At 39.9% G+C, this 25,013-nt stretch overlaps 1 protein-coding gene across 1 annotated transcript in view; it reads left to right on the top strand.

Annotated features, from left to right (window-relative positions):
* MAP2K5 (mitogen-activated protein kinase kinase 5) overlaps positions 1-25,013 on the top strand; it is a 349,068-nt gene that overhangs the window by 44,102 nt on the left and 279,953 nt on the right. Inside the window, exon 4 of the mRNA XM_006831503.1 lies at positions 20,607-20,676. Coding sequence (XP_006831566.1) covers positions 20,607-20,676 — 70 coding nt within the window. The remainder of the gene's footprint in view (positions 1-20,606; positions 20,677-25,013) is intronic.

Raw genomic sequence — 25,013 nt, 5'->3', positions numbered from 1 at the left:
CAATCCTGATGCCACGTTTTTCTTCAGATAATCAGCTTCTTGGATTATTGGCTCAGCATACAGGTTGAATAAGTATGGTAAAGGAACACAACCCTGGTGCACACCTTTCCTAACTTTAAATCATTCAGTGTTCTTTTGCTCTGCTTGAACAATTGCCTCTTAGTCTATATACAGGTTCCTTATGAGCACAATTAAGTGTTCTGGAATACTCATACTTCACAATGTAGTCCATAGCTTGCCATGATCCACACAATCGAAAGCCTTTGCATAGTCAATAAAGCACAGGTAAGCATCTTTCTGGTATCCTCTGCTTTTGACCAAGATCTTATTGACATCAGTGATGATATCCTTCATTCCATGTCTCCTTCTGATTCTGGCTTGAACCTCTGGCAGTTCTCTGTTAGTGTATGGTTTATGGTTGTAGCTGTTTTTGTGTTATCTTTGGTAAAACTTTACTTGCATGGAATACCAGTGATACTGTCAGATGATTTCTGCATTCTGTTGGGTCACTTCTATTTGGAATGGGCACAAATATGGATCTCTTCCAGTCAGTTGGCCAGGTAGTTGTCTTCCAAGTTGCTTAGCATAGATGAGTGAGTGCCTCTGGTGCTGCAGCAGTTTGTTGAAAGATTTTGGTTTGTGTTCTATCAATTCCCAGTGTCTTGTTCTTTACCAGTGACTTCAATGTACCTTGGACTTCTTCCTTAAGGATCATTGTGACTGACCTCTTGAAATGGCTGAACATCAACCATTTACTTTTGGTATTATGACTCTGTATTCCTTCCATCTTCTTTTGATGCTTTCTGCATCATTGATATTTTACCCATAAAATCTTTTAGTCCTGAAAGTTGAGGCTTGAAATTTTTCTTCAGTTCCTTCAGCTTAAGAAATGCTGAGCATGTTCTTCCCTTTTGGTTTTCTAACTCCAGGTCTTTGCACATTTCGTTGTAATATTTGACTTTGTCTTCTCTAGCTGACCTTTGAAATTTTCTGTTCAGTTCATGTAGCTCCTCACTTCTTCTATTTGCTTTAGCATGTCTATGCTAGAGAGCAAGTTTCAGGGTCTCTTTTGACATCCATTTTGGTCTTTTCTTTCTTTCTTGTCTTCTTAATGACTTTTTGCTTTCTTCCTGTATGATGTTCTTGATGTTAACCCACAACTCTTCTAGTGTCTAATGCATCAAATGTGTACCTCAGATGATCTCTAAATTCAGGTGGGATATATTCAAGGTCATGTTTTGGCTCTCATGGACTTGTTTCCGTTTCCTTCCACTTCAGCCTGAATTTGCCTATGAACAATTGATTGTCCTGGCGTAGAGATGCAGGTTAGTGTGTTGGACTGCAGAACTACAAGGTTCGTGGTTCTAGCTCACCAGTTGCTCCTTGGAAACCCTATACAGGGTTGTTATGACTCAGAACTGACTCAAAGACCCTTACCAACAACATTAGATGGTCTGTTCCGCAGTCTGCCCCTGGCCTTGTTTTGGCTGACAATAAGGTTTTCCACTGTCTCTTTTCACAGATGTAATCAACTTGATTTCTGTGTATTCCATCTGGTGAGGTCTATGTGTATATGTTTTGTTGGTCTATATCTTGTATGTTGTTTAAGAAAGGTATTTACAGCGAAGAAGTCATTGGTCTTACAAAATTCTATCGTGCGGTCTCCAGCATGATTTCTATCACCAAAGCCATATTTTCCAACTACTGAACCTTCGTTTTTGTTTCCAACCTTTGCATTCCAATCATCAGTAATTATCAATATATCTTTATTGCATGTTTGATCAATTTCAGACTGTATAAGTTGGTAGAATTCTTCAATTCTATCATCACTGGCTTTAGTAATTTGTGTGTAAATTTGAGTAATAGTGGTATTAACTGGTCTTCCTTGTAGATGTATGGATATTATGCTATTACAGACAGACAACATTGTACTTCAAGACAGGTCTTCAAATGTTCTTTTTTTTTTTTAAGATGTTTTATTTTGAATTATGTGATAGTGTACATGGGAGAACATTAATTTTACATTCATCCTATCATATATTGTTTCATTGCCATGGTTACAATCCCCTCCATGCATCATCAACCAACCAAAGGGTATACACTACAAGCCTGCCCCCCAGTCGTCAGCACACAGCCCCTCTCCCTCTCTGTGTCTATAGTCCCCAGCTGTTCCATCTCTCCACATCATCGTCTCTGCCTCCATCTCAGGCATCACTGCTTCTCTGGGTAGGGTCCCGCTCTCTGCTCTTCTCCCTTGATGGCCCAGGGACTCACTCCTAGACTGAAAAGTTAATCACTCCCGTCCTTGCTACAAAACATCTGCCTTTACATTTCTAACCCTCACAATCAGTCCTGATAGCAATTATTCACTGTTGTATCACAAGAGACCTATCCGCATTACATTTCATCAGCCCCGCCTAGACAGATTGGATACTGCTCAGTGGAGATTCTACCTTTCTTCATGCCCTCTGGATCTAGGTTCCCTCTTGAAAGCTTGTAAGCCAGTCACTTCTTACCTTTGTAGTCCCCCATTTTGGGTAGCCAATGTCCAAGTTGCCCATCCCTGTCTGCTCTGTGTATAGAGGGGGTGAGAATGATCCTTGCTGTAAAGATTTGTTCCCTCTTTTGAGCTACTTCATCCATAGGTGTAGGTTAAGTTCATCAAAATGTATCAGATTAATCTTTTTTTTTCTCTTCTTTCTTCTTCTAGTTGAGCTCTGATCATCCAGTCATTGAAGCCAGGTCAAGTGGGTATTATCTGCAAGTGTGGGTGTTCTTGTGCATATGCCCTCTCTTATCGGCTGGACGCTTCACTCTCCACTCTAGTCCTCTGTGGCTATGTCACTGACTCTGGGCCGAAGAGTCCCCAGGTCTTGCCACACTGCTGGCCAACCAGGTCTCCACCCAGGTTCACAGGAGTCTATTGAATGTTGTAGGGCTTAGCTCACTGCTTCATTGCTGTTTTTCCCTTACTTCCCCTTATCGGTGACGAATGTGGTCACCAATCAGAGCATGTATTCCCATTGAGTCTTAGTCTTGGAAGCGGGTTGCACTGAGGGGACCCAACCACTTGCCTTGATGTCTCCTGGGCGAGCAACTTGCTTGTTCTTGTAGTAATCAGCTGGACTGCTTATTGAAATGTCCTTTTTGATAATGAATGCAATGTCATTCTTCTTCAATTTGTCATTCCTGGCATAGTAAACCACGTGATTGTCATATTCAAACTGGCCAGTATCAATCCATTTCAGCTCACTAATGCCTAGGATATTGATGTTTATGCATTTCATTTCATTTGTGACAATTCCAATTGTCCTAAATTCATACTTTGTACATTCAGTGTTCCAATTATTAATGGGTGTTTGCAGTTGTTTCTCCTCGCTTTGAGTTGTGCCCCATCAGCAAATGACAGTTCGTAAAGCTTCACTCCATTTGTGTCATCACGGTCAACTCTACTTTGAGGAGGCAGCTCTTCCCCAGTTGTATTTTGAGTGCCTTCCATATGAGGGGCTTATCTTTCAGCACCCTATCTGACAATATTCTGGTGCTCTTCATCCTGTTTCAATAGTCAGCATTCTGGTGCTATCTGACGGTGTTCCACTGCTTTTCATAGGGTTTTCAGTGACTATATATTCGGAAGTAGTTTGTCTCTCCTTCTTCCTGGTCTTCCTTCAACTGGAAGCCCTGAAACCCGTCCACCATGGGTGACCCTGCTAGTATTTAAAATACGCATAGCATAGCTTCCAGAATCACAGCAACACACAAACTACCACAGTACAATAAACTGACAGATGAGTGGTGGCCATAAATAGTACAGCCTTGGAAACACAACTGCCCTGTAAGATTCCTAAGGCCATGAAGAGTACTGTCTTGGAAACCCTATTGGGTGGTTTTGTTCTGTCCTGTAGGGTTGCTCTGAGTTGTAATTGAATTAAGGGCAATGGGATTTGGAGGCGGAGGCAGAGATCAGTCAGAGACCACATGACTAATCATTGGAAAGGCCTAGACTTAGAAGTATCCAGTAGTTTCACAAGTTGTGGTCTTAGGTGATGCTGTTGGGTTTTTTTGGTACTGTATTATTGCTATTGAAGTGATGCTATTCAGGTTCTCTGGAATCCTGGTGTGGCACTGTAAGTTACTGCACTGGACTGCAAGGTCATTTGAACCTCAACATCTGTGGTTCAGGCTCATCAGCCACTCCTCAGAAACCCTATACAGGGTCACTATGAGTCATTTCCAACTTTATGGCACTTAACAACAACATCTGCAACAACAACAGTTGAGGTTCTGTGAAGTCCTGGTATGACACTGCATTTGACTGCTAGCTAACTTCAAGGTTGGCAGTTCAAACCCACCACCCACTCCTCATATACCATGTACGCGTTCCCTGTGAGTCAGAACTGACTCCATTGCACTAAACATCAACAACTGAGGTTTTGCGGAGGAAGCTTTGCAAATATTTTTTTCTGATAGTAAAATATTAATGATATTTACTAGAATGTCCATTTTCAAAACTCATTGCTGTCTATTCATTTCAACTCGTTCCAAGTGACTTTATCGACCAGAGGGAGTAGTCCCATAAGTTTCCCAAGGTTAGTAGCCACATGCCACCAGGACTCCTCGGAGTTTGAAAAGGAAGGTCAAAAACACTCTCTGGACTTTTGAATTTTTTAGGTTTTTATTTTTATCTGCCAAGGGTTTTTTACTACAAAATCCCATGCCTATTTAGGAGTTGAACATTTAGCAGCCTTGGGGCCTTTGGTATTAGCCTTTTTTTTAAAGAAAAAGGAACAAAGAGCTCAGAAACTCCTTTTCTACTTGATGCTGTAAATATGCTCCATATTAAATAGGACCTACTTTGTTTTACTTTGCAAATGGGAACATTTCTGAGCTGTCAGTAAGTGATCACTTGCCTAATTCAAAGCAAGTCATGTACACTACTGACAATACAAATAGTATACGGGAGGTCTTCAAAAATTCCATGGGAAAATGGAATTAGAATATAATGGCAAGATGGGAAACAATGAAAAGTGTGAAAATGGGATACTGAAGAAAATGAATAAATTGTTTAGGAAATGACAGAGCTTACATGCACCAAGTTGCAAATAAAGTTATTTTGCTTTATCTTTACATCCTAGTCAAAGTATAGAGTTTTTTTTCCTCAGGCAGATTATGTTGTCTGGGACATTTGGATGGCCTTGAAATGGTAATAAAAATGAAGTAGTCCTTTATTATTATTATTTTTAAATATTTTATTGTGTTCTCAGTGGAAGTTTACACAGCGAGTTTCTGTACACATTGGTTACATTTTCCACAGTATGTCAACATTCTCATCATTTCCCTTCTAGTTGTTCTGTTTCCAGTAATCTAGCTTCCCTTCTCCCCCTCCCTTCTTATCTTTGTTATAGACTAAATGTTGACCACTTGGCTACATATAGATGATGCTTCAAAGGAGTGTGGTACTTATGGGTGATATTTTTTTAGTCCATCTATGGGTTAAGGATCTCTGGTAGCGTAGTGGTTATGAATTGGGCTGTGAACCCGCAAGGTCAGCAGTTCGAAACAGTTCAAAACCAGCTGTTCCACGGGAGAAAGATGAGGCTTTCTGCTCCCGTAAAGATTTACAGCCTCAGAAACCCTGTACAGGGTCGCTATGAGTCGGAACCGACTCCACGGCACATAACAACAACAACATCTATGGGTTAATGTGCTGTACTGCAAGGTTGCTTTGAATTGCAAGGTCAGTGGTTTAAGCTCACCAGCTGCTGCTTGGAACCCTATACAGGGTCACTATGAGTTGGTACCGACTTGACGGCACTTAATTAACAACAACCACCACTATTTAACGGAAAGGTGAACTCCAGTTTCAGTTCAATATTTGAAGGCTATGTCAGGGTAATAGTCTTGGGGGTCCACTTAAGCTGGACTTTTAAAGAATTTGCATTCTGTTCTACATTTCTCTCCCATTCTATTTGGCTCCATCTATTATGGTCCTGATCAGATGGTCAGTAGTGGTAGCTGGGCCCCATCAGGTTCTCGTCTCAGAGTGGATAAGGCCGGGGCTTATGGAAGCCATTAGACCTATAGATAATGTCTTATTTCCTTCTTTCTCTTTTGCTCGACCAGTAGAGACTAATAGTTGCATCTTAGGTGGCTACCTGCAAGCTTCTAAGACCCCAGCTACTCCTCACCAAATTAGGTTGTTGTTGTTAAGTGCCGTTGAGTCGATTCCAACCCATAGTGACCCTGCATAGGATTTCCAAGGAGCAGCTGGTGAGCGTGAACCACCAACCTTGTAGTTCAAACAGCTTTGCAGTCTGGCGCATTAACCCACAGCGCCATACCAGGACTCCAAATTAGGAGGTAGACCAAACATTTTAAACTATATTATGCCAAATGACCCAGTTGTCCCATGAGACTATAGTCCAGTACATCCTGATTTTGCCTGTGCTCTGAAATACCTTGGGGCATGTTTGGTGCCAGGAGCAGAAACATTCAAACTAGTGTCAGAACAAAGGTTCTATTATGTGCTTCATGGAAGCAAAGGAGAAGATGAACACAAGCAGGTCAGGTTAACAGCAGGGCAATCTGGGGGCCTCCAGATCAGTTGATTGTTGTTGTTGTTAAGTCCCATTGAGTCGGTTCCGACCCATAGTAACTGTGTATAGGGTTTCCGAGGAGCAACTGGTGAGCTTGAACTGCTGACTTTGTGGTTCAACCGACTTTGCAGTCATTAATGTGGGGCTTTGCTCCCAGGTTAGCTCCATATCTGTGGGTTGGTTCCTCTGGGGCCCTATTCACCTGGTGTGAGTGTGGAGAACCTTGAAAACATCAGCCATCCACTTCAGGGCTATGACTAGGAGCTTGTCTTTGAAAGGGGCTTGAGCTGAGAGGAAATGCTTGGCATCTGGTAGTAGGATTGCTGTGGAGAGTAACCAAGGTGTTAGGCTCTTATTGGTCCTGTGCTTTTATGGGCTGCTTTGACTGGAAACAGGAGGGGCATTTTCTACATGGTTCTGAAAGGGTGTTGTAAATTTGCTGCAATGCAGTAAATTAGAGGAATTCAGTAAATGTCTCCAAAAAGGTATAAATTATAATCATTGAAAAATTCAGAATTTAGTTTCATCCTTTACTCATTTCCCATTGTCTTTTATGAATTTATTTATTAATAGCACTTGAACAGTGGGCCAAATCTTTATCAAAACACGATTTGAACAGACTAAGTAAAGCAGTCTATTTATAATGGAATGCCCCATTTGGCCTGCTGTCTGTGTGGCCTGATGGCCTTGTTTTATTTAACTGGCAAGTTCCCTGAAGCTACTATTTAAAATTCTTCCACTTTAGAAATGTAGCAGAATTGTTACAGCCTCGAAATCAGGTGAAAGGTCAGTGTAGACATTACTCCAAACTAACCATGGTAATGACTGAAAGCTTCGGCTAAGAGGATCCTACGTGTTTTGGGCTAGTTGCTGAATACAACTTTAAACGCCTTTTGCCAACGCACAAATGTTGTTATGTGCTGTGGAGTCAGTTTCGATTCATAGTGACCCTGTACAGGGTTTCTGAGGCTATAAATCTTTATGGGAGCAGAAAGCCTCATCTTTCTCCTGCAGAACAGCTGGTAGTTTTGAACTTCTGACCTTGAGGTTTGCAGCCCGATTCGTAACCACTATGCTACCATCTGCTCTTGGCTGCCCAAGCCTCAATGTAGACCATCTGGAGCTTTCTAAAGTCTTTTACAGTTTTACTATCCCAAACAAATAGTACTCTCATTAAACTTGGCCAAGTTGCTTTCTTTTTCACTTCCAAGTCATGAATAAAACACATCTCCAATAGCATTATCCTATAAACGGGCCCCAGAGTTGTTCCCTGTTGACCTTTTCATCACGATTTTCTTTACCATCATCTAATCAATCCATGACTGGATGTGGATCGTTGGCCTCGAATCATTTAAGGAAGAACATGCTCACATGGCATGGGCAATGAGTTATAGGGGAGTGAGGGAAACAGGAGCCAGATAAAGTGAATTGTAGCTATTAATTTGGCATTGATAATAGACTGGCTTCATATGTTATTTTTGACTACTTGGGGCAGTTGTGTGCAGTTGGGAGAGGTCAGCCTCACAGAGCACAAACCTCTCAATGCAAAGCAGAAGAAAGAAATAATGGGAAGAAGCTAGACCTGATGACACATCTGAGCAGTGTTGTAATTGAATATGTAGCCATTTGACAGAGTTAAGATTGTTGGATTCTTCACTGGGAAAACTAATAAATTAACTATGGACTGCAAATAGTTGGTTAGTTTATTGATTATTGCTGTAATTACTGACTGAGCTACATATAATGGGGTATGCTTGCAGTATTGACAAAACAGGAATTTGAAAATTTTATCATTAGTAGGAAAAAAACCAACAAAAAACAACCCCAGCTTGCATATTTCTTGTAAGGTGAAATATTGTACCAATTATGTTGTCTGTTAGAAGGCATGCTTAGGAGAGATTTAGGAAGCCATCCTATTATAAATGTAAGGGAGACTAATAAATAAACCCAGTCTGCCCTTTGTACCTAAAGACTCACTGCTCAGGAGGTTAGCAGTCACACCTTGGAATTACCATCTCTGTATGAGTTCCTACCTACCTTCTTTCCTTACTTATGGAGTTCCTATTGTATGGAAGACACAGGACTAGGCACTATAAGGCAATGCTTTCTTATGTTTTGGGAGCACAGTGTTCGGAAAACCTGAGGAAGATGGTTCATCTTTTTCCCAGGAAATTCCCATACATGCAACATTTAGCATACTATCAGGGGCTTCAAAGGGTGTCCGCTTTCCATATAGACTCCTGGTTAATAACTCCTCCATAAGAGATAAGAACATGTGCAAAACACTGTCCCTGCCTTTGATAAGCTTCCAGAAGGGAAACATAATGCCTTTTAATGATTATTTTCTTTATAATACTATCGTAATTGAGGACAGGAAGAGGAGACTGGATCACCCTCAATAAGCCAATTAGTTAAATTTTACCTCTGTCCTGGGTTCAAAAATCTTAGTATGTTGTTTACTAGTTTCTGTGTCATCTTATTGTTATGAACATTTGTCATCTATTTACTGTTCCATGGAGGTGAGAGATTCATACCATTATATTCAGTTTCAAGATTATGAAGATAAGTCAAAAGTATTGCTATGATGATTCCAGTTCATACATACATGGGTTTATACCAAGCAAATCATGTTTGAACATGACTCTGTGATCAATGGATGGATGCAGACAAGTTCTCTCCATAAACACTTGTCTTAGTGTCATTACAGTGCCTTCAAACAAAAGTTCCAATTAAAACAGTGGCATCCAAGGGGATTTGCTGGGCCAGTTAAATCCAAGGCAACGAGGTCAGCTCAGGAGGTTATGACAATTGTATTTTGGGATTTCTACAGGGTAATCTAAGGAGCTCTGGTAGCGTAGTGGTGATGATTCGGACTGTTAACCTCAAGGTAAGCAGTTCGAAACTACCAGCGGTTCTGTGGGAGAAAGTTGAGGCTTTCTGCTCCTATACAGATTTACAGCCTCAGAAACCCTATACAGGGTCGCTATGGGTCGGAACCGACTCTAAGGCACTTTACAACAACAGGGTAATCTTGATAGAGGTTTCTCAGAGGAAACATGATGATCATGGGGGTTTCTTATGAAGTTTTCGTAGTAGCTGAAAACTACATTGGTGAAAAAAAGACCAGGAAGTTGTTCTGAGGACTGTTTACCACACAGTCTTTGGAGGGTAGCAAGGGCTGTCATCGGAGAGTTTTCCTTGGTTAGCCTTACCCCTATCACCCTACAGCTCTAACCTTGCCCCTTCCTTGTATTCCCAACCTTGAAAACCTTTGAAAAGGAACATGATCTTAGTGAGTTCTTTTATGCCAAAACTGTCGTTTTGATGTGGTATAGGTCGAAGAGCACAGAATTATTTAGGGGAGAGTCAGAGAGATGGAAACACTGTCTTCAGAGTATGTAGACCTAGATGGAGGATATGTTGAAAAACAGTAGCTTCTCATTTAGATAATTTTGTTTAATAAGGGTTGCTGTAATTTTGTAGTAATACTTTTTTGACTTGCCCTCTTACTCCAAGTACTTTACAATAACCTTTCTCATATACCAGCTCCTTTGCTTTTGATCTTCCTAGTATCTTTATAAAGTAAGCAAGGCAAGTATTTTTCCTACTCTTACAGCTGAGGATTCCTGGTATGGCTCTGTAGGATAAGCACTGGACTGCCAACCACAAGTTCGGGGATTCAAACCTACCAGTTGCTCCTGGGAAACCTTATGAAGGATCACTATGAGTCAGAACTGACTTGACTGAACTTAACAACAACAAAACAACAGCGGAAGATACTGAGGCATGGACAAATTACATGCCCTTCTGAAGGTGAAACAGTTAGTAGTAATATGGGGGCACTTCAAACACTGTGGAAAAATGAACTCTTTCTGAAGCATCCTCATATAGAGTTGGGTCTAAGGTCACTCATTCATGTGGACAGTCTTTTACATACATAGCAAATGTCTATTGGACAACAGCTGTTGGGCTAAGCGCTGTGCTAGGTGGTGTTGGCGGTGGTGGTTATGTGCTGTGGAGTCAGTTATGACTCATAGTGACCCTAAATAGGTTTCTGAGGCTGTAAATCTCTATGAGAGCAGAAAGCCTCATCTTTCTCCCGTGGGACAGCTGGTGGTTTCGAACTACTGACCTAGAGGTTAGCAGCCCGACTCATAACCACTACACTACCAGAGTTGTGCTAGGTGATTGTTGTTGTGTTGTTGTGAGGTGCCGTCGAGTCAATTCCAACCCATAGCGACCCTGAATAGGGTTTCCAAGGAGTTGCTGGTGAGCTTGAACCGCCGACCTTGCTGTTCAAATGACTTTGCAGTCCCGCGCATTAACCCACAGCACCACACAGGTGCTGTAAATACACAGTTTATGCCTTCATGGAGCACATGGTAGAGTCAGGGAGATGGACAAGAAAGGAAAGAGTTCAGTATGAAATTATTAGGCAGAGTGATAAGTACTTTAATATTCTTAAGCATCAGACACTCCATGAGCACCAAGCAAGAGCACCCAATATGGCTTTTTGGAGACTGAGAAGCCTTCCTAAAAGGGGAGGTGTCTAGGTAGAGTTAGCTAGCCCAAGGAGACTGGGAGGCTCAGATGAGAGAAGGTCTGGTGCATTTTGGAGGAACTTCTCATAGGTGTCTAGTCTGGACAGTGAGTGATAAGGGATGAGATGAGGCTGGGAAGGAAGGTTGGAGTGGATCGTGGAGGTGCTTAACCTGAGAGAGTAGGAGAGTGACACAGTTATATTTCATATCTCTGGCAGCAATCTAGAGAGTGACTTAAGGAAGCTGCCCAAGTGAAAGATGATGGTGGCCTGCACCAAAGTGGTGGCCATTATAGACTTGAGAAGTAGAGAAGGATGGAGGGTTAATATGACCGGGATTGACTGAATGTGGGCAAGAGGGAAAGAGAGCTGGTTGGAATTCATTCTGTGTATTTGGTTTGATGATGCTGTTCACTAAGATAGTGAACCCAGGTATCAGAAGACAGATTTAGGGCACAAGGGAGGAGCTGGAGATGTAGGGAATTCTGTTTTATTGAACCTGTTGAATTTAAGGAGCCTCTGGACTAGCAATTGGTTATATTCTGAATCTTCGGAGAGAAATCCGGACTGGAAATAAAGATTTGTGATTCATCAACTCCTAATTAGTCTTAATGACTCCTTTGGCAATTGAAACCTTTGAAGTGGCTGAAGTAACTCAAGGAGAGTATAAAATGAGAAGAGAAGGTTGATGAAAAACCATGGGGACTCCAGCATTTAAAGGCGGGATGGGGAAAAGCCGCCTACAGAACACTGAATGAGGTGGTTAGAAAGGCAGGATGAAAACAAAAGGGTCACTGAAGAAAGGACAATAAACTCAGGTCCTTTTGCACTGCCCCATGCTACATTGTTCATCCCCAAGCTCTAAACAAATTAGGCGACTTATCCCCAACCACACAGGATACCATGAACAAGCCAGAACTCTCTACTGGCTTGGCAGTCTACCCTAGTTTATTCAGGTAAATGGTTTGATGTGTGAGAAAGATGAGATAGCCTACCATTTAATCCAAACAGTAAGCTTGTCTTGTGTTCTGAATGCATGGACTAGAGTGGAAGGACTATTTTACTTCATTCACTGATAAGCCATTTGGTTCCTCTATGAAGTAGTGCTGATGACATTATCAGAGTACTGTTGTCAGAAATTAAATGAAGAATTGTAAGTACATAGAACTAAGGATGACACATAATAGGCACTCAGTAAGTGATGATCTTTAGTTCTCTCTCTGTCTTTGTTACTCTATTTCTCTCTCTCTTTTTTCATTCAAGAAAACGTGTGCCCTACAAAATTAAACTGTGTTTTTTTGGTTTTTTTTTATATGGCAGATTTCCATGAAGCAAAAATACTGTAATTATTGATTAAGTTGTGCTGTTAGAATTAGAATTAGGTCCATAACAAAGTGGAAGGCTATTTGATAAACTCACAAACAAAACAAAGCCAAAAATTCTACTTGCTATCCCCATGTTGAATGTGGCCCTGTGTTTCAAATTAATTAGATTTTTGGATAACTATGCTAAACTTTGTCACATCCTTATTAAAATTGTTTAAAGATTTTGAAGGCTATCTCAGAGGGACTCTGAAATAAATTTGAGAGTGGTACTGGAGATTCCATTAGCAATCACAAAACTGATTAATCTTTTACTCAGCTAGCTTATTGATTATTGCTGCAATTACTGCATGTAATGGATTATGCAAGGGATACCCGGCTGTCTTTGTTAGCTAGTGTTGCTATAACACATACCACAAGTACATTGCATTAACAAACAGAACTTTATTCTTTCACAGTTTAGGAGGTTAGAGGTCTGAATTCAGGTAACAGCTCTAGGGCAGACTTCCTGTCTCCATTGGCTCTGGAGGAAGGTTCTTATCTCCTTTCAGTGTCTGTGGCCCCTTGTGTCTTGTCATTAATCTTCCCCTTGGTCTAGAAGGTTCCCAAAGGATGAACTCCACTGTGGCTCTTCTTTCTTGGTGGTAATAAGGTTTCTCACTTCTCTGCTTGTTTCTCTCTCCTTTCACCTCTTGTAAAATAAAAGGTGTGACCTTAGCAAGGTTGCCCACTTGAGTAAGGTATGACTTGAGTCCTTTTGTAAGGTGGCAACTCTTTCTACACCCCTCACTACCCTGTCTGATTGACATATCGAGGTTAGGAGTTGCAGCACAACACAGAATGAAGAATGATTACTTCAGATCACACAATGCAGGGCAGCCACACAATATTGGGAATTATGGCCAGGTTGACATATTTGGGGGGACACAGTTCAGTCCACGACACCAGTAGAATACATATAACTATTGCTGATGCATTCAATTTGGGTATAATATTATGTACTTTTAATATGTTATTATTATAGCATTTATAAGTATTGGGACATTTGTACAAAGAAGCAAGTGCTGTGTTAGTATTTTTACAGTATTGTTGTTGTTGTTATGTGCTGTGGAGTCGGTTCTGACTCATAGCAACCCTGTATGGGGTTTCCGAGGCTGTAAATCTTTACGGGAACAAAAAGCATCTTTCCCCCATGGAACAGCTGGTAGTTTCGAACTGCTGACCTTGAGGTTTGTGGCCCAATTCGTAACCACATGGTTTTAAAAAACAAAAACAAAAAAACCTTAGCTACTTATGAGTTACAGAGCCTTGGTGTGGGTCTGTAGAATAAACACTGGAGTGCTTATGGCAAGGTTGGTGGTTCAAACCCACCAGCCCTCTTTAGAAATTGTATACAGGGTTGCTATGAGTGAAATGGATTCAATGGTACTGAAAAGCAATAATAAATAACAGGTTACAGGAGTGGTGGCTCTCTAGATTAGGCACTAGATTGCTAACCACAAGATCAGCAGTTCAAGCCCATCACCTGCTCTTTGGGAGAAAGTTGAGGCTTTCTGTTGCAGCAAGGATTTATAGCAGTAAAACCTATACATGGTCACTATGAGTCAGAATCAACTCGACAGCACTTAACAACAATAACAAAAACAAGAATGGGCTGCAGTTTATAAAGCAACTTGATAGCAGCAGTTTGATTTTAGACCTCATCCACCACTCATCTGTCAGTTTGTTGTACTGTGGTGTCTTGCATGTTGCTGTGATGCTGAAAGCTATACCACCGCCATTTTAAATACCAGCAGGTTACATCCATGGTGAACAGGTTTCAGCTGAGCTTCCAGACTAAGAAGAAAGAGAGATGGGATACTTGTAAATGTTTAGCCACTGCTGCTTCTATAAGTGTTGATTGCAGATCCAAGCAAAATGAAGTCTCTGACAACTTCAACTTTTTTTAAATGGATAAATGGTCACAATATTATTCATTGGTCTAGTTATGAGGATTTTTGTTTTCTTTACATTAAGGTGCAATCCATTCTGAAGGCTATTCTGATCTTCATCAGTAAGTATTTTAAATACTCAGCATCCAGCAAGCAAAGTTGTGACATCTGCATATCTCAGGTTGTTAATGAGTCTTCCAGTATAATCCTCTTTATTGGATTAATTTCCTCAGCATACAGATTGAATAAGTATGGTGAAAGACAACCTTGGCGCACACCTTTCCTGATTTTGAATCATTCAGTATTCCCTCATTATGTTCAAATAACTACCTCTTGGTCTGTATACAGGTTCCTCATGAGCACAACTAAGTGTCCTAGAATAACCGTTGTACACAATGTTATCCATAATTTGTTATAATCCTTGCAATCAAATCCATATGCACAGTCAATAAAGCACAAGTAAGCATTAAAAAAAAAATGTTTAGCCACTGAAAACCTTATGAATAGCAGTGGAACACTGTCAGATAGCAGCAGAATATTGAATATTGAAACATGATGAATAGCACCAGAATATTGTCAGATACAGTGCCAGAAGATAAGTCTCTCAGGTTGGAAGGTACTCAAAATATGAGTTGGGAAGAACTGCCTTTTCAAAGTAAGAGTTGGCAGTGTTGACACTAATGGAGTAAAGCTTTGGGAACCTTCATTTGCTGATGGGGCACAATTCAAAATTAGGAGAAACAGCTGTAAATACCCATTGATAGTTGGAACATGGAAAGTTGAATTTAGGGAAATTGGAAGTTGTCAAAATGAAATGGAATGCATAAAGATCGATATCCTAAGCATTAGTGAGCTGAAGTGGACTGATATTGGCCATTTTGAATCAATCATATGGCTTACTTTGCTGAGAATGACAATTTGAAGAAGAATGGTTTCACATTCATGGTCACAAAGAACATTTCAAGATCTGCTTTGAAATATAATACTGTCTGTTATAGGAAAATATCTATACGCCTACAAGGAAGACCAGTTAATTCCATTATTTAAATTTATGCACCAAACACTAAAGCCAGTGATAATGAAATTGAAAAATTGTACCAATTTCTTTAGTCTGAAATTGGTCAAACATACAATCAAGATGTATTGATATCACTGTCAATTGGAATGTAAAGGTTGGAAACAAAGAGGAAGGATCAGTCATTGGAAAATATGGCCTTGGTGATAGAAACAATGCTGGAGATTGCATGATAAAAAATTTATAAGAGCAGAGACTTGTTCATTACAAATACCATTTTTAAACAACATACAAGATGACTGTACACATAGACCTCACCAGATGGCATACACAAAAATCAAACTAAATACATCTGTGGGAAGAGACGTTAGGCAAAAGAAGATTAGGGGCAGACTGTAGAAGATACCATCAATTACTCATATGCAAGTTTAGGCTGAAGCTAAAGAAAATTAAAACAGATCCATGAGACCCAAAATTTGATCTTGAATATGCCCCACCGGAATTTAGAGACCATCTTAAGATAACTTAAAATTTTGTCTCCGCTTATCATGATGTTATTTATTGGTCCAGTGGTAAGGATTTTCATTTTCTTTACATTGAGGTGCAACACATATTGAAGGCTGTGTTGATCTTCCTCAAAAAGTATTTTACACCCTTTTCACTTTCAGCAAGCTAGGTAGTATCATCTGCGTATTGCAGGTTGTTAATCAGTCTTCCTCCAATCTTGATGTCACTTTCCTCTTCATATAAGCCAGTTTCTCAGATTATTTATTCAGCATATAGATTGAGTAAGTATGGTGGAAGACTATAACACTGGTACACACCTTTCCTGATTTTAAACCATTCATCGTCCCTTTGCTCTGTTCTAATGACTACCTCTTAGTCTATGTCCAGGTTCCTCATGACCACAATTAAGTGCTTCTGAATACTCATTCTCCCCAGTGGTGTCCATAATTTGCCATGATCCACACAGTCAATAAAGCACAGGTAAACATCTTTCTGGTATTCTCTGCTTTCAGCCAAGATCCATCTGACTTCAGCAATATTTCTCAATACATGTTTTTGTCTGAATCCAATTGGAACCTCTGGCAGCTCCCTGTTAATGTACTGTTGCAGTTGTTTTTAAATTATGTTTAGCAAAATTTTACTTGCATGTGATATTAATTAGTGTCTAATGCATCACATCTGTTCCTGAGATGATCTCTAAATTCATGTTTAAGATCTTATTTTGGCTCTCATGGACTTTTAAAAAAAGTTTTTATTGTGAATTGGGTAATAGTTTATATACTATCATTTCATTGCAATGATTACATTCTCCTCTGTGAGTCATCATTCAACAGTATTTGCTTCTATTCCCTCTGTTTTATTTGTGGGGGGGTGAAGCACAGGGATGGGGGAGGATATATACAAAAACACTCAGGAATATATTATCATTTAAACAAGCAAAGGGCACATTCTACAAGCCTGCTTCCTGGCCGCCAGCACACAGCCTTTCTCTTTCCATGAGTCCTCAGCTGCTCCATGTCATGGACTTGTTTAAAGTGCTGGGTTTGAACCGCTGACCATGTGGTTAACGGTCCAATGCTTATGCCACAGTGTCACATATGTGCTTGTTGTTAAATGCTGTCAACTCTGTTCTAACTCATAGCAACCCTATGAGGGTTTCCAAGGCGCAGCTAATGGGTTTAAACTGCCAGCCTTTATCCTACAGTGTCACACCAGAGCTCCATGTATGGACTAGTAAATAACATTCCTGGGTTTGAGTTCTCAGACTCTTCCACATGCCTTGTTCATCTTATTGGGCAGCACAGGCTTAGTGGCCATCAGGACTGTACTGTGCTAGAGGATATGCATATGACCCCACAGTTCATCTTTCTCTGTTGGGGAAATACTGCATCGATAATGGCCCGGGTGCCTACACATGGTAGCTTGTTGGGAGCCACCTAACCCTGATCAGATCGAGCTCTGCTCCTCAGAAGTCAGTTGTGCAGAATAGGCTAACATTTTGAACTTAATTACTGTGCTTTGTAGCATGTTCAGGGGTCCTGATGGCACTATGGTTAAAGTGCTCAACTGCTAACTCAAGGGTCGGCAGTTTGAAACCAGCAGTTTCTCCACTGGAGAAAGATAAGGCCATCTTGCTTCCCTACATCTTTACAACCTTGGAAACTGTCTGGGGCAGTTCTCCCCATCCTACAGAGTTGCTATGAGTCAAAATTGAGTCAGCAACAGTGGGTTTAGTGTTTTTGGTTATAGCACATCCTTGGTGGTGAATTAATTTGCTATGTGGAACACAAGATTCTCAGTTAATACATGGACAGATCAAACCCAGTATTTCAGTGGGAGGAAGTGAACGTTGGCTTTGAAAGAATTGTAGAACACAAAACCTAACTATTTGCTTAAAAGAAATTGTTAAGTGGTGTATTTAATGTCATTACCATGACTGTGTGTTGAACATAGTGCAGAGATGTTTATAGATATCTAAAAATTTCCAGCAATGATAACAAAACTCTAGTTTACCAATGATGTGGCACAGATCTGAAATGAGACCATTTTTATTTATTTATTTGTGAGGTAAATAAATAAAGTTGGAAAACAGGTCAATTTCATGCATGCAAGGTTTTATAGTGGGAAAAAACTGCAGTGCACCTGTAGTGACCCTTCACATGTGAGGTTATTTGTTTTCAAACTTGACCTCAAGCGCCGCTTTCAGACAACTCTATAATTAATTTGTTAGATAAAACATAAGGATATTTTATTTGCTTTCATTTCTGGGACGACAGTGAAGTAGGAACTGAAATTACTAACCTAATGTACATATCAGTTAATTAAAGCACAGCATTAACTATAGGAGAACACTACCACTGTTGTTGTCTGGTATCAGTATAAAAAGGCAGTAATTTTTTTGACAGCCACTGATTGGAAAGTTGCTTGCAGCCTTCCAGGAGCAAGGAGGTACACGCTGTGGATCAATACCCGGCAAATTTCCCATTAAAAAGAATACCTGAGCAATGTTCCAAATAGCCACTGGCATCTTAATTTTCCATGGAAAGCTCAAAGACTGTGTGCCGAGGACAAGTCATTTTTGGACAATTTTTCCAGACTACTTGTTAACAGTTATTGCTGTCCCAAAAGGTTGACAGCCTACATGATTGATATTTCATTTACTTGTCATCGTGGTTTGAGTAATGGCGAGTGCTGTATTTCTGTGGTCTTAAGGAACAGAGTCTCCTGAAAGACATTTGCCTTAGTATGTAGTGCAGAAAGTATGTTACACATGTTCATGCTGTATGTATGTAAGTCTTTAGGGCCATGAAAGGAAAGGGCTGGTGTCCTTTAAAGTTTGAAAGCCTTTGGAGAACAGGGCATACTTGAATCATTCTGTAGCTATCAAATATTAACTTCTGTTTTGTTATTAAGATACAGTATCTTAATTTGTTCACTTTGATTCCCAAGATGTGAAATTTTATAGATCACTTTAATTTCTGAAAATAAGTTGATCTTTTAATAATGTTAATGTACAGAAAAACAACAGGAAGATATACATGTATCTGTCCTGGTGTGGCACTGCAGGATAAACACTAGACTGCAGGGGTGCTTTGAATCACAGGGTTGGTAGTTCAAACTCACCAGCCACTTCCTGGAAACCGTATACAAGGTTGCTGTGAGTCGGAACCGACTTGACAGAACTTACCAACTTAAAAACAATAGTCTTCTAAAAGGAGCCCTGGTGTGACACTGTAGGATAAAGCACTGGACTGTTAACTGCAAAGTCGGTGATTCAAACCCACCAGCTGCTCCTTAGAAACCTTATACAGGGTCATTATGAGTTGAAACTGATTTGGTGGCACTTAACAACATCTCTAAAAAGAACCCTTTCTAGAATATCAAATAATGATAATCTAGGGGAAATGTCCTGAAAAATGTGGTAGTTATATAATATGCACATGTTTTTAACATGGAAAACAGTAAGGATTAAAGGGAATTGTTCCTTCCAAACACAAGATTAGTTGTTTGCATCATCAGTATTTTCTGACTAAAACTTTGTTGTTTGTCACGGCCAGGAGTCCTGTTCATGTTAGGGGGACATGCTTACCAGTTAGCTCTGGGAAGGCCAGGAGTCCTGTTCACCATGTTAGGGGCACATGCTCTCCAGTTAGCTCTACGAAGGCCAGGAGTCCTGTTCACCATGTTAGGGGCACATGCTCACCAGTTAGCTATGGGAATCAGATTCTAGTACAGCCTACTGAATAGTCTCTGTTATGAAGGAGTATCAAAACTTCTTCTTGGAGACATTTATTTTGGAGGCCCAGAATTGTATGGTGAGATTTGGTCTGTGTTGAAGCGTTCATAACTTTGTAAGATAAGCATGGGACTGCAGACCACAAAGTTGGTGGTCAAGCCCATCAGATTTTCTGATTCCACAAAGATTTTTGAAAGCCTTGGAAACCCTGTACAGGGTTGCTATAAGTTGAAACCAACTTGATGGCACTTAACAACAACAATAACAAAGCTAAAGCATAAAACCTATGTTTTATTTTGGTTTGCCTATAGGGACCTTTTTATCTCGTTACCTTTTATCTTTGGGTGAATCATCTCTTATCTCTTATTCAGTAGTCTGTCTGATTTAGAGTTGCATTATCTATGTATTTTATGCACAAATGTGAGCAATGTTTTATTAACTGGTGTGTAGATCTAAGCCAAATTTGAAGTGTTTTCATTTTGCTTTGCAAAATCCAAGAGAAAAGAACAAGTGGCATTTTGAAAACATTTCCACTAAAATGCATTTTTTTGTTTCATTTAAAATACATGTTGTTTGTAATGAAACAAAGTATATGATTTGTTGAATGTAAAACAGCTGATCTGCCCTGTAAACTTTCACTCGATTCACAATAAAAACTTTAAATAAATACATAAAATACCTTGCGTTTTCAGAATACTTGTAGAGATCAAATATTAATCTGAGGTCATAGTCAACACTTTTAAAGATACATGGAGATCTGGAGCATTGCATTTTACTGGACTTTCAATCTTGAGTATTCATGATAAGTCATTTTGATGTGCAAATAGGGAAAAAGTGTTCTCAAGGCTGATATGTGTACACCAGCAATTTTAAAAAGTACCGTGAATTAAGCAAGCCGTAAGTGTCTGTTCCAGTATTCATACATTACTGAGTAATCTCTTTCTATAATCTCTTTGCAGTATTATTCCACAGTAATGGAGCAGCAAGTAAATGGACAGTTAATAGAGCCTCTGCAGATATTTCCAAGAGGTAATGTTGAACAAATTCTAATCAACAATGATTATTTCAGTAAACGGTTTCATCAACAGTTATGTTTTCCAAAGGTTTAAATGCACATAACATGATGTTTAGCTCTTAATTTGAAAAAAAACAAAAGAAGTATTCATTATCGTGGGGATTGCAGGCTATATTATAGTTATGGCAGATAAAATATCTAATTCAGTAGAGTAAATTAAACTAACTGGATTGTTTTTTTGTTTTTGAAGTACATACTTAACATTCGCTTAAAGAACTCTTTGGGGGTCCACATAGTTTCTAAACCCAAGGCAAATGAATGTCTTTAATTTTGGATTATTTATAAATTGTGGCTTATGTTGGTGGCCAAAGTTGCTATATTTAAATTTAGATTTAGAAGAGAAGTTTTGGTGTAAACTTTGGCACTTGGTTTTTGCAGGTGACATCTTCTAAATAAAGGAAAATCCTCATAAGTGAGAATTTGATTGTTAAGTCTTGAAAACATTCAGGAGATGGGATGAATCTTGGTGTATCACTTGGTCAAATACCCCCTTTCAGATACTATCGTTGCATTAGATACATCTGTTTGACTATTATAAACATTTCCTCAAAATTTGAATAACAGTGAAATAATTTTGTAAGTCCGTTCAGGCTCTTGTCTATTACCCACTGCCCCACTTGGAATCCATGTTTTTTTAACTGATGAAAGAGATAGGGAAATTCTCTAAGTAACTCTTCCTGAAATAACCTAATTGAAATAATTAAAAGTTAAACTTACCTTCCTTAACTGGTACTGTACAAATAATCATAGTATGAGTTTTCCAATTAAACATTCAGACTTTCATTACCTGTAACTCTCTGAAGTTTGAATGGCTCAATTAACCAGCGGGCTCTTAGTCATATTGAAAGTCTCCAAAGGCTGGTACAAGAGAGCTGGGTTCAAGATTAAAACAGCTTTTCTAGCTTTTGCTTAGGTGTTAAGATTGTGAATGATTCTTACATTATTAATAACTAATTAAAGAGATTAGTAAATAATAAAAAAGATCCGCTAAGGGGTCAGCGATAGCAGTGTTTCTGAAACAAAGATTCCGATTAATCCAATTCTGTTGCACCTATCTTTTAGTTCCATTTTTCCACTAATTTTTTCCCCCAAGTTTTATTGTGAATTGAGTATAGTTTACATGGGAGAACATCGGCTTTACACCATTGTTTCATTACAATGATTACAATCTCCTTCATGCATTATCATTCAACAGTATTTGCTTGTATTCCCTCTGGGTTTGTTTTTTTTTTGGTGTGTGTGTGTGTGTGTGTACACAAAAACAGTCAGGAATATATTAGAATTTAAACAACTAAAAGGGCACATTCTGTAAGCCTGCCTCATGGCTGCCAGCACTGAGTCTTTCTCTTTCTATGAGTCTAGAGTCCTCAGCTGCTCCCTCTTTCCATGTCCCCATCTCTGCCTTCGTCTCTGGTGTTGCTGCTTCTCTGGATGGGGTCTCACATTCCACTTGTGCTCTTTCTTCTCTGTTGATGGTCCTAGGGTCCTCTGTTTCTGGACTGTAAGAGTAACTGCTCCCCCCTTTTTGTTACAACGAACTTTTAAAGTCTTGTATTAAATGCAAAAACTGACCACCAACCATCTCTTCCATGGCATGTTTTACTTCTCCTCTGGCTTCGATAATTCAGTGCAGTGGCCACACAGAACTCAGACACCATGATCCTAATTATGGGTTTTATTAGGAATCTAGCAGTTTATAATTCAGGGTCAGAAATGCTCAACACAGAGTTCTTCCAGTCAGGACAGCCTCTCCTAAGCAGGCCTCTTTATAACGGGACAGTGTTACAGAGCTCTTTTGTTGTTGTGAAGTGCCGTCCAGTCAGTTCAGATCCATAGCGGCCCTGTACAGGGTTTCCGAAGGTGTAAATCTTTACAGGAGTAGAAAGCCTCATCTTTCTCCCACGGAGCGGCTGGTAGTTTCGAACCGCTTACCTTATGGTTCGCAGCCCGATTTGTAACCACTATGCTACCAGAGCTCCCAAAGCTCTTTTAGGACTACTAATTAAGTGCCCATAGGCACACTATTCCACCATATGCCTCAGTCTGAAGGCACTCAACTCCAACTCCCCCAATTAAGTGCCTGGAAGCACCCCACTCTGCAAGCAAGCCTCCTGCCCAGTCACTCAGCTTTACTTGCTCCTTGGGCTGGGGAGCCCACAGCTCTGTCTTGTGCTGTAGCTTGTGGTACTGCTGCTGCTGCTTCTTAACCGTTCCTCGAATATCACAGCTCTCTGTCCCTTTCTGCTCAAGGAGGTTCAAAGCTCAGGCATCTCCAGGTTCAAAGGACACGTTCCATTTCTGGCTCTTCTTCTTCAATGGTAGTGAGATTTCCACTTCCTGCTTTTAAGATGGCTCATTTTATACATGTTAGAGTTCTAGGTTTTTACAGTTCCAATGAACTGTGTTAACCACTTACAATAGAATCATATCATGTGTCAGCATCTTCTCCTCACCTTTCTTATCCAAAATATTGTTTGGTGTCACTTACAAAGTCTAAGGCTAAACAAGACATATTAAGTAATTCACTACACCACAATTGTCATTTCTGTGTACTAGGCCAAGATAAGGTTGTATATTGTCCCTTAATGTTTTAGAGAATTTGAGCAGGTTTCAACATTGTTTCCCCAATAGAAATACATTTTTACCAGCTGAAAATTCCCCTTAATTGCTGCCCCACTAGTTTACTTTCTAGCTCTATTGTAGCCAATCCTAGTAGTACCCTGGGGAATATAGTTCCAATGCTCCGGGTCTTCGCTTACATTTTCAATAAAGTATTTATTTCTCTTCATCCAAAATAGATTCAAGTTCTGCTTTCTTTTCTTTTGGGAATAGCCCCTTTCATCATAACTGTTTTTATACCACTAAGTTTCCGCCCATGATTATAACAGTTATTTGTAAATGTCTTCTGTCCACACACTAATATTGCCTTGTTGTTGTTGTTAAGGGTGGTTGAGTCAGTTCCGACCCATAACGATCCTATATAGGGTTTCCAAGGCGCAGTTGGTGAGCTTGAATTGCCGACCTAGCCGTTCAAACTGACTTTGCAGTACAGCGCATTAACCCACAGCGCCACACCAGGACTCCAGTATTGCTTTATGTGTCATAATTTCTAGCATTTCCAATAATTCTGCCTGCTAGGTATTATTTTGAAGTTCAGAGAGGTTAAGTAGCTTCAGAGTCAGAACTTTTAACTGGACAACACACCTTGTGAATAAGAATTTTGTTTAAGTTGGAATTTGTTTAAAGTGGAAGGGCATTAAAAGAAAATATTAATAGAGTGTGCATAGGGATAGCTTGTAGGACTTGGTACGGGTGGGGAGAATATACCTTAAAAGAAGAAAATATATAGGATGTAAATGTCACTTGTGGTCCTAGCACAGAGCCTACTAGGCTCCAGTAAATATTTGTCTATTAATTATAGTCTTTCCAAGACATATTTGCATTTTTCCAAGTATGGGTGACTCAGTCTCCCAATCTCTGTGGGTTGGTTTGCATGGTATAGTACTCCTTGTAGTCCTTGGTAGCTTTTATTGGTTGCTTCTTATCTGTTTATCTAAATAAATAGAATTAGGCAAATTCATACAATTAGAACATGTACAGTTTGTGTGTATTACTTGGGTCTACTTTTTTGGTATGGTCCCTGGCTGACACAAATGGTTTGCTTACTGTCAACTATAACCCAAAGCTTGGCGATTTGAGCCTTCCCAGCAACACTGCAGAAAATGGCCCGACAGTCTGCGTCAGTAAACAAGGTTGTTGTTGTTACTAAGTGCCATCGAGTCAGTTCCAACTCAGAGGGGCCCTGTAGAGCGTTTCCAAGGAGCAGCTAGTGGGTTTGAACTGCCAACTTTGTTGTTAGCTGTCCAGTGCTAGCACCCTACCAGGAGTCCTCTGTAAAGATTGTCATTGTTGTTAAGTGCCATTGAGTCAACTCTGACTCACAGCAACCCTGTATAGGGTTTCTGAGAAGCAGCTAGTAAGTTTGAACTGCTGACCTTGTAGTTCAAAGTGCAGTGCTGATGCTACAGCGCCACACCAGGAAACCCTATGGAACTCAGTTCTACCCTGTAACACATAGGGTCGCCATGAGTCACAGTCAGCTCTACAGCAACAAGTTGGGGTTTTGGTTTCGTAGGTGATGAGAAGCCTCAGAACTTCCATTCTATTGTCAGGCCCCATGTTAAATTTTTAGACTATGAAAGTAGAAAAGATGATTCTGTTCTGATATTAGATATCCTCATTCCAAGTGGCACCCTTGCCTCATCTTTCTTTAAATAAATAAAAAGAAGCA

Source organism: Chrysochloris asiatica, unplaced genomic scaffold (assembly GCF_000296735.1).
Source record: "Chrysochloris asiatica unplaced genomic scaffold, ChrAsi1.0 scaffold00004, whole genome shotgun sequence".
In the NCBI taxonomy this organism is placed as follows: Eukaryota; Metazoa; Chordata; class Mammalia; order Afrosoricida; family Chrysochloridae; genus Chrysochloris; species Chrysochloris asiatica.
This window is presented reverse-complemented; position numbering and strand designations above follow the sequence as displayed.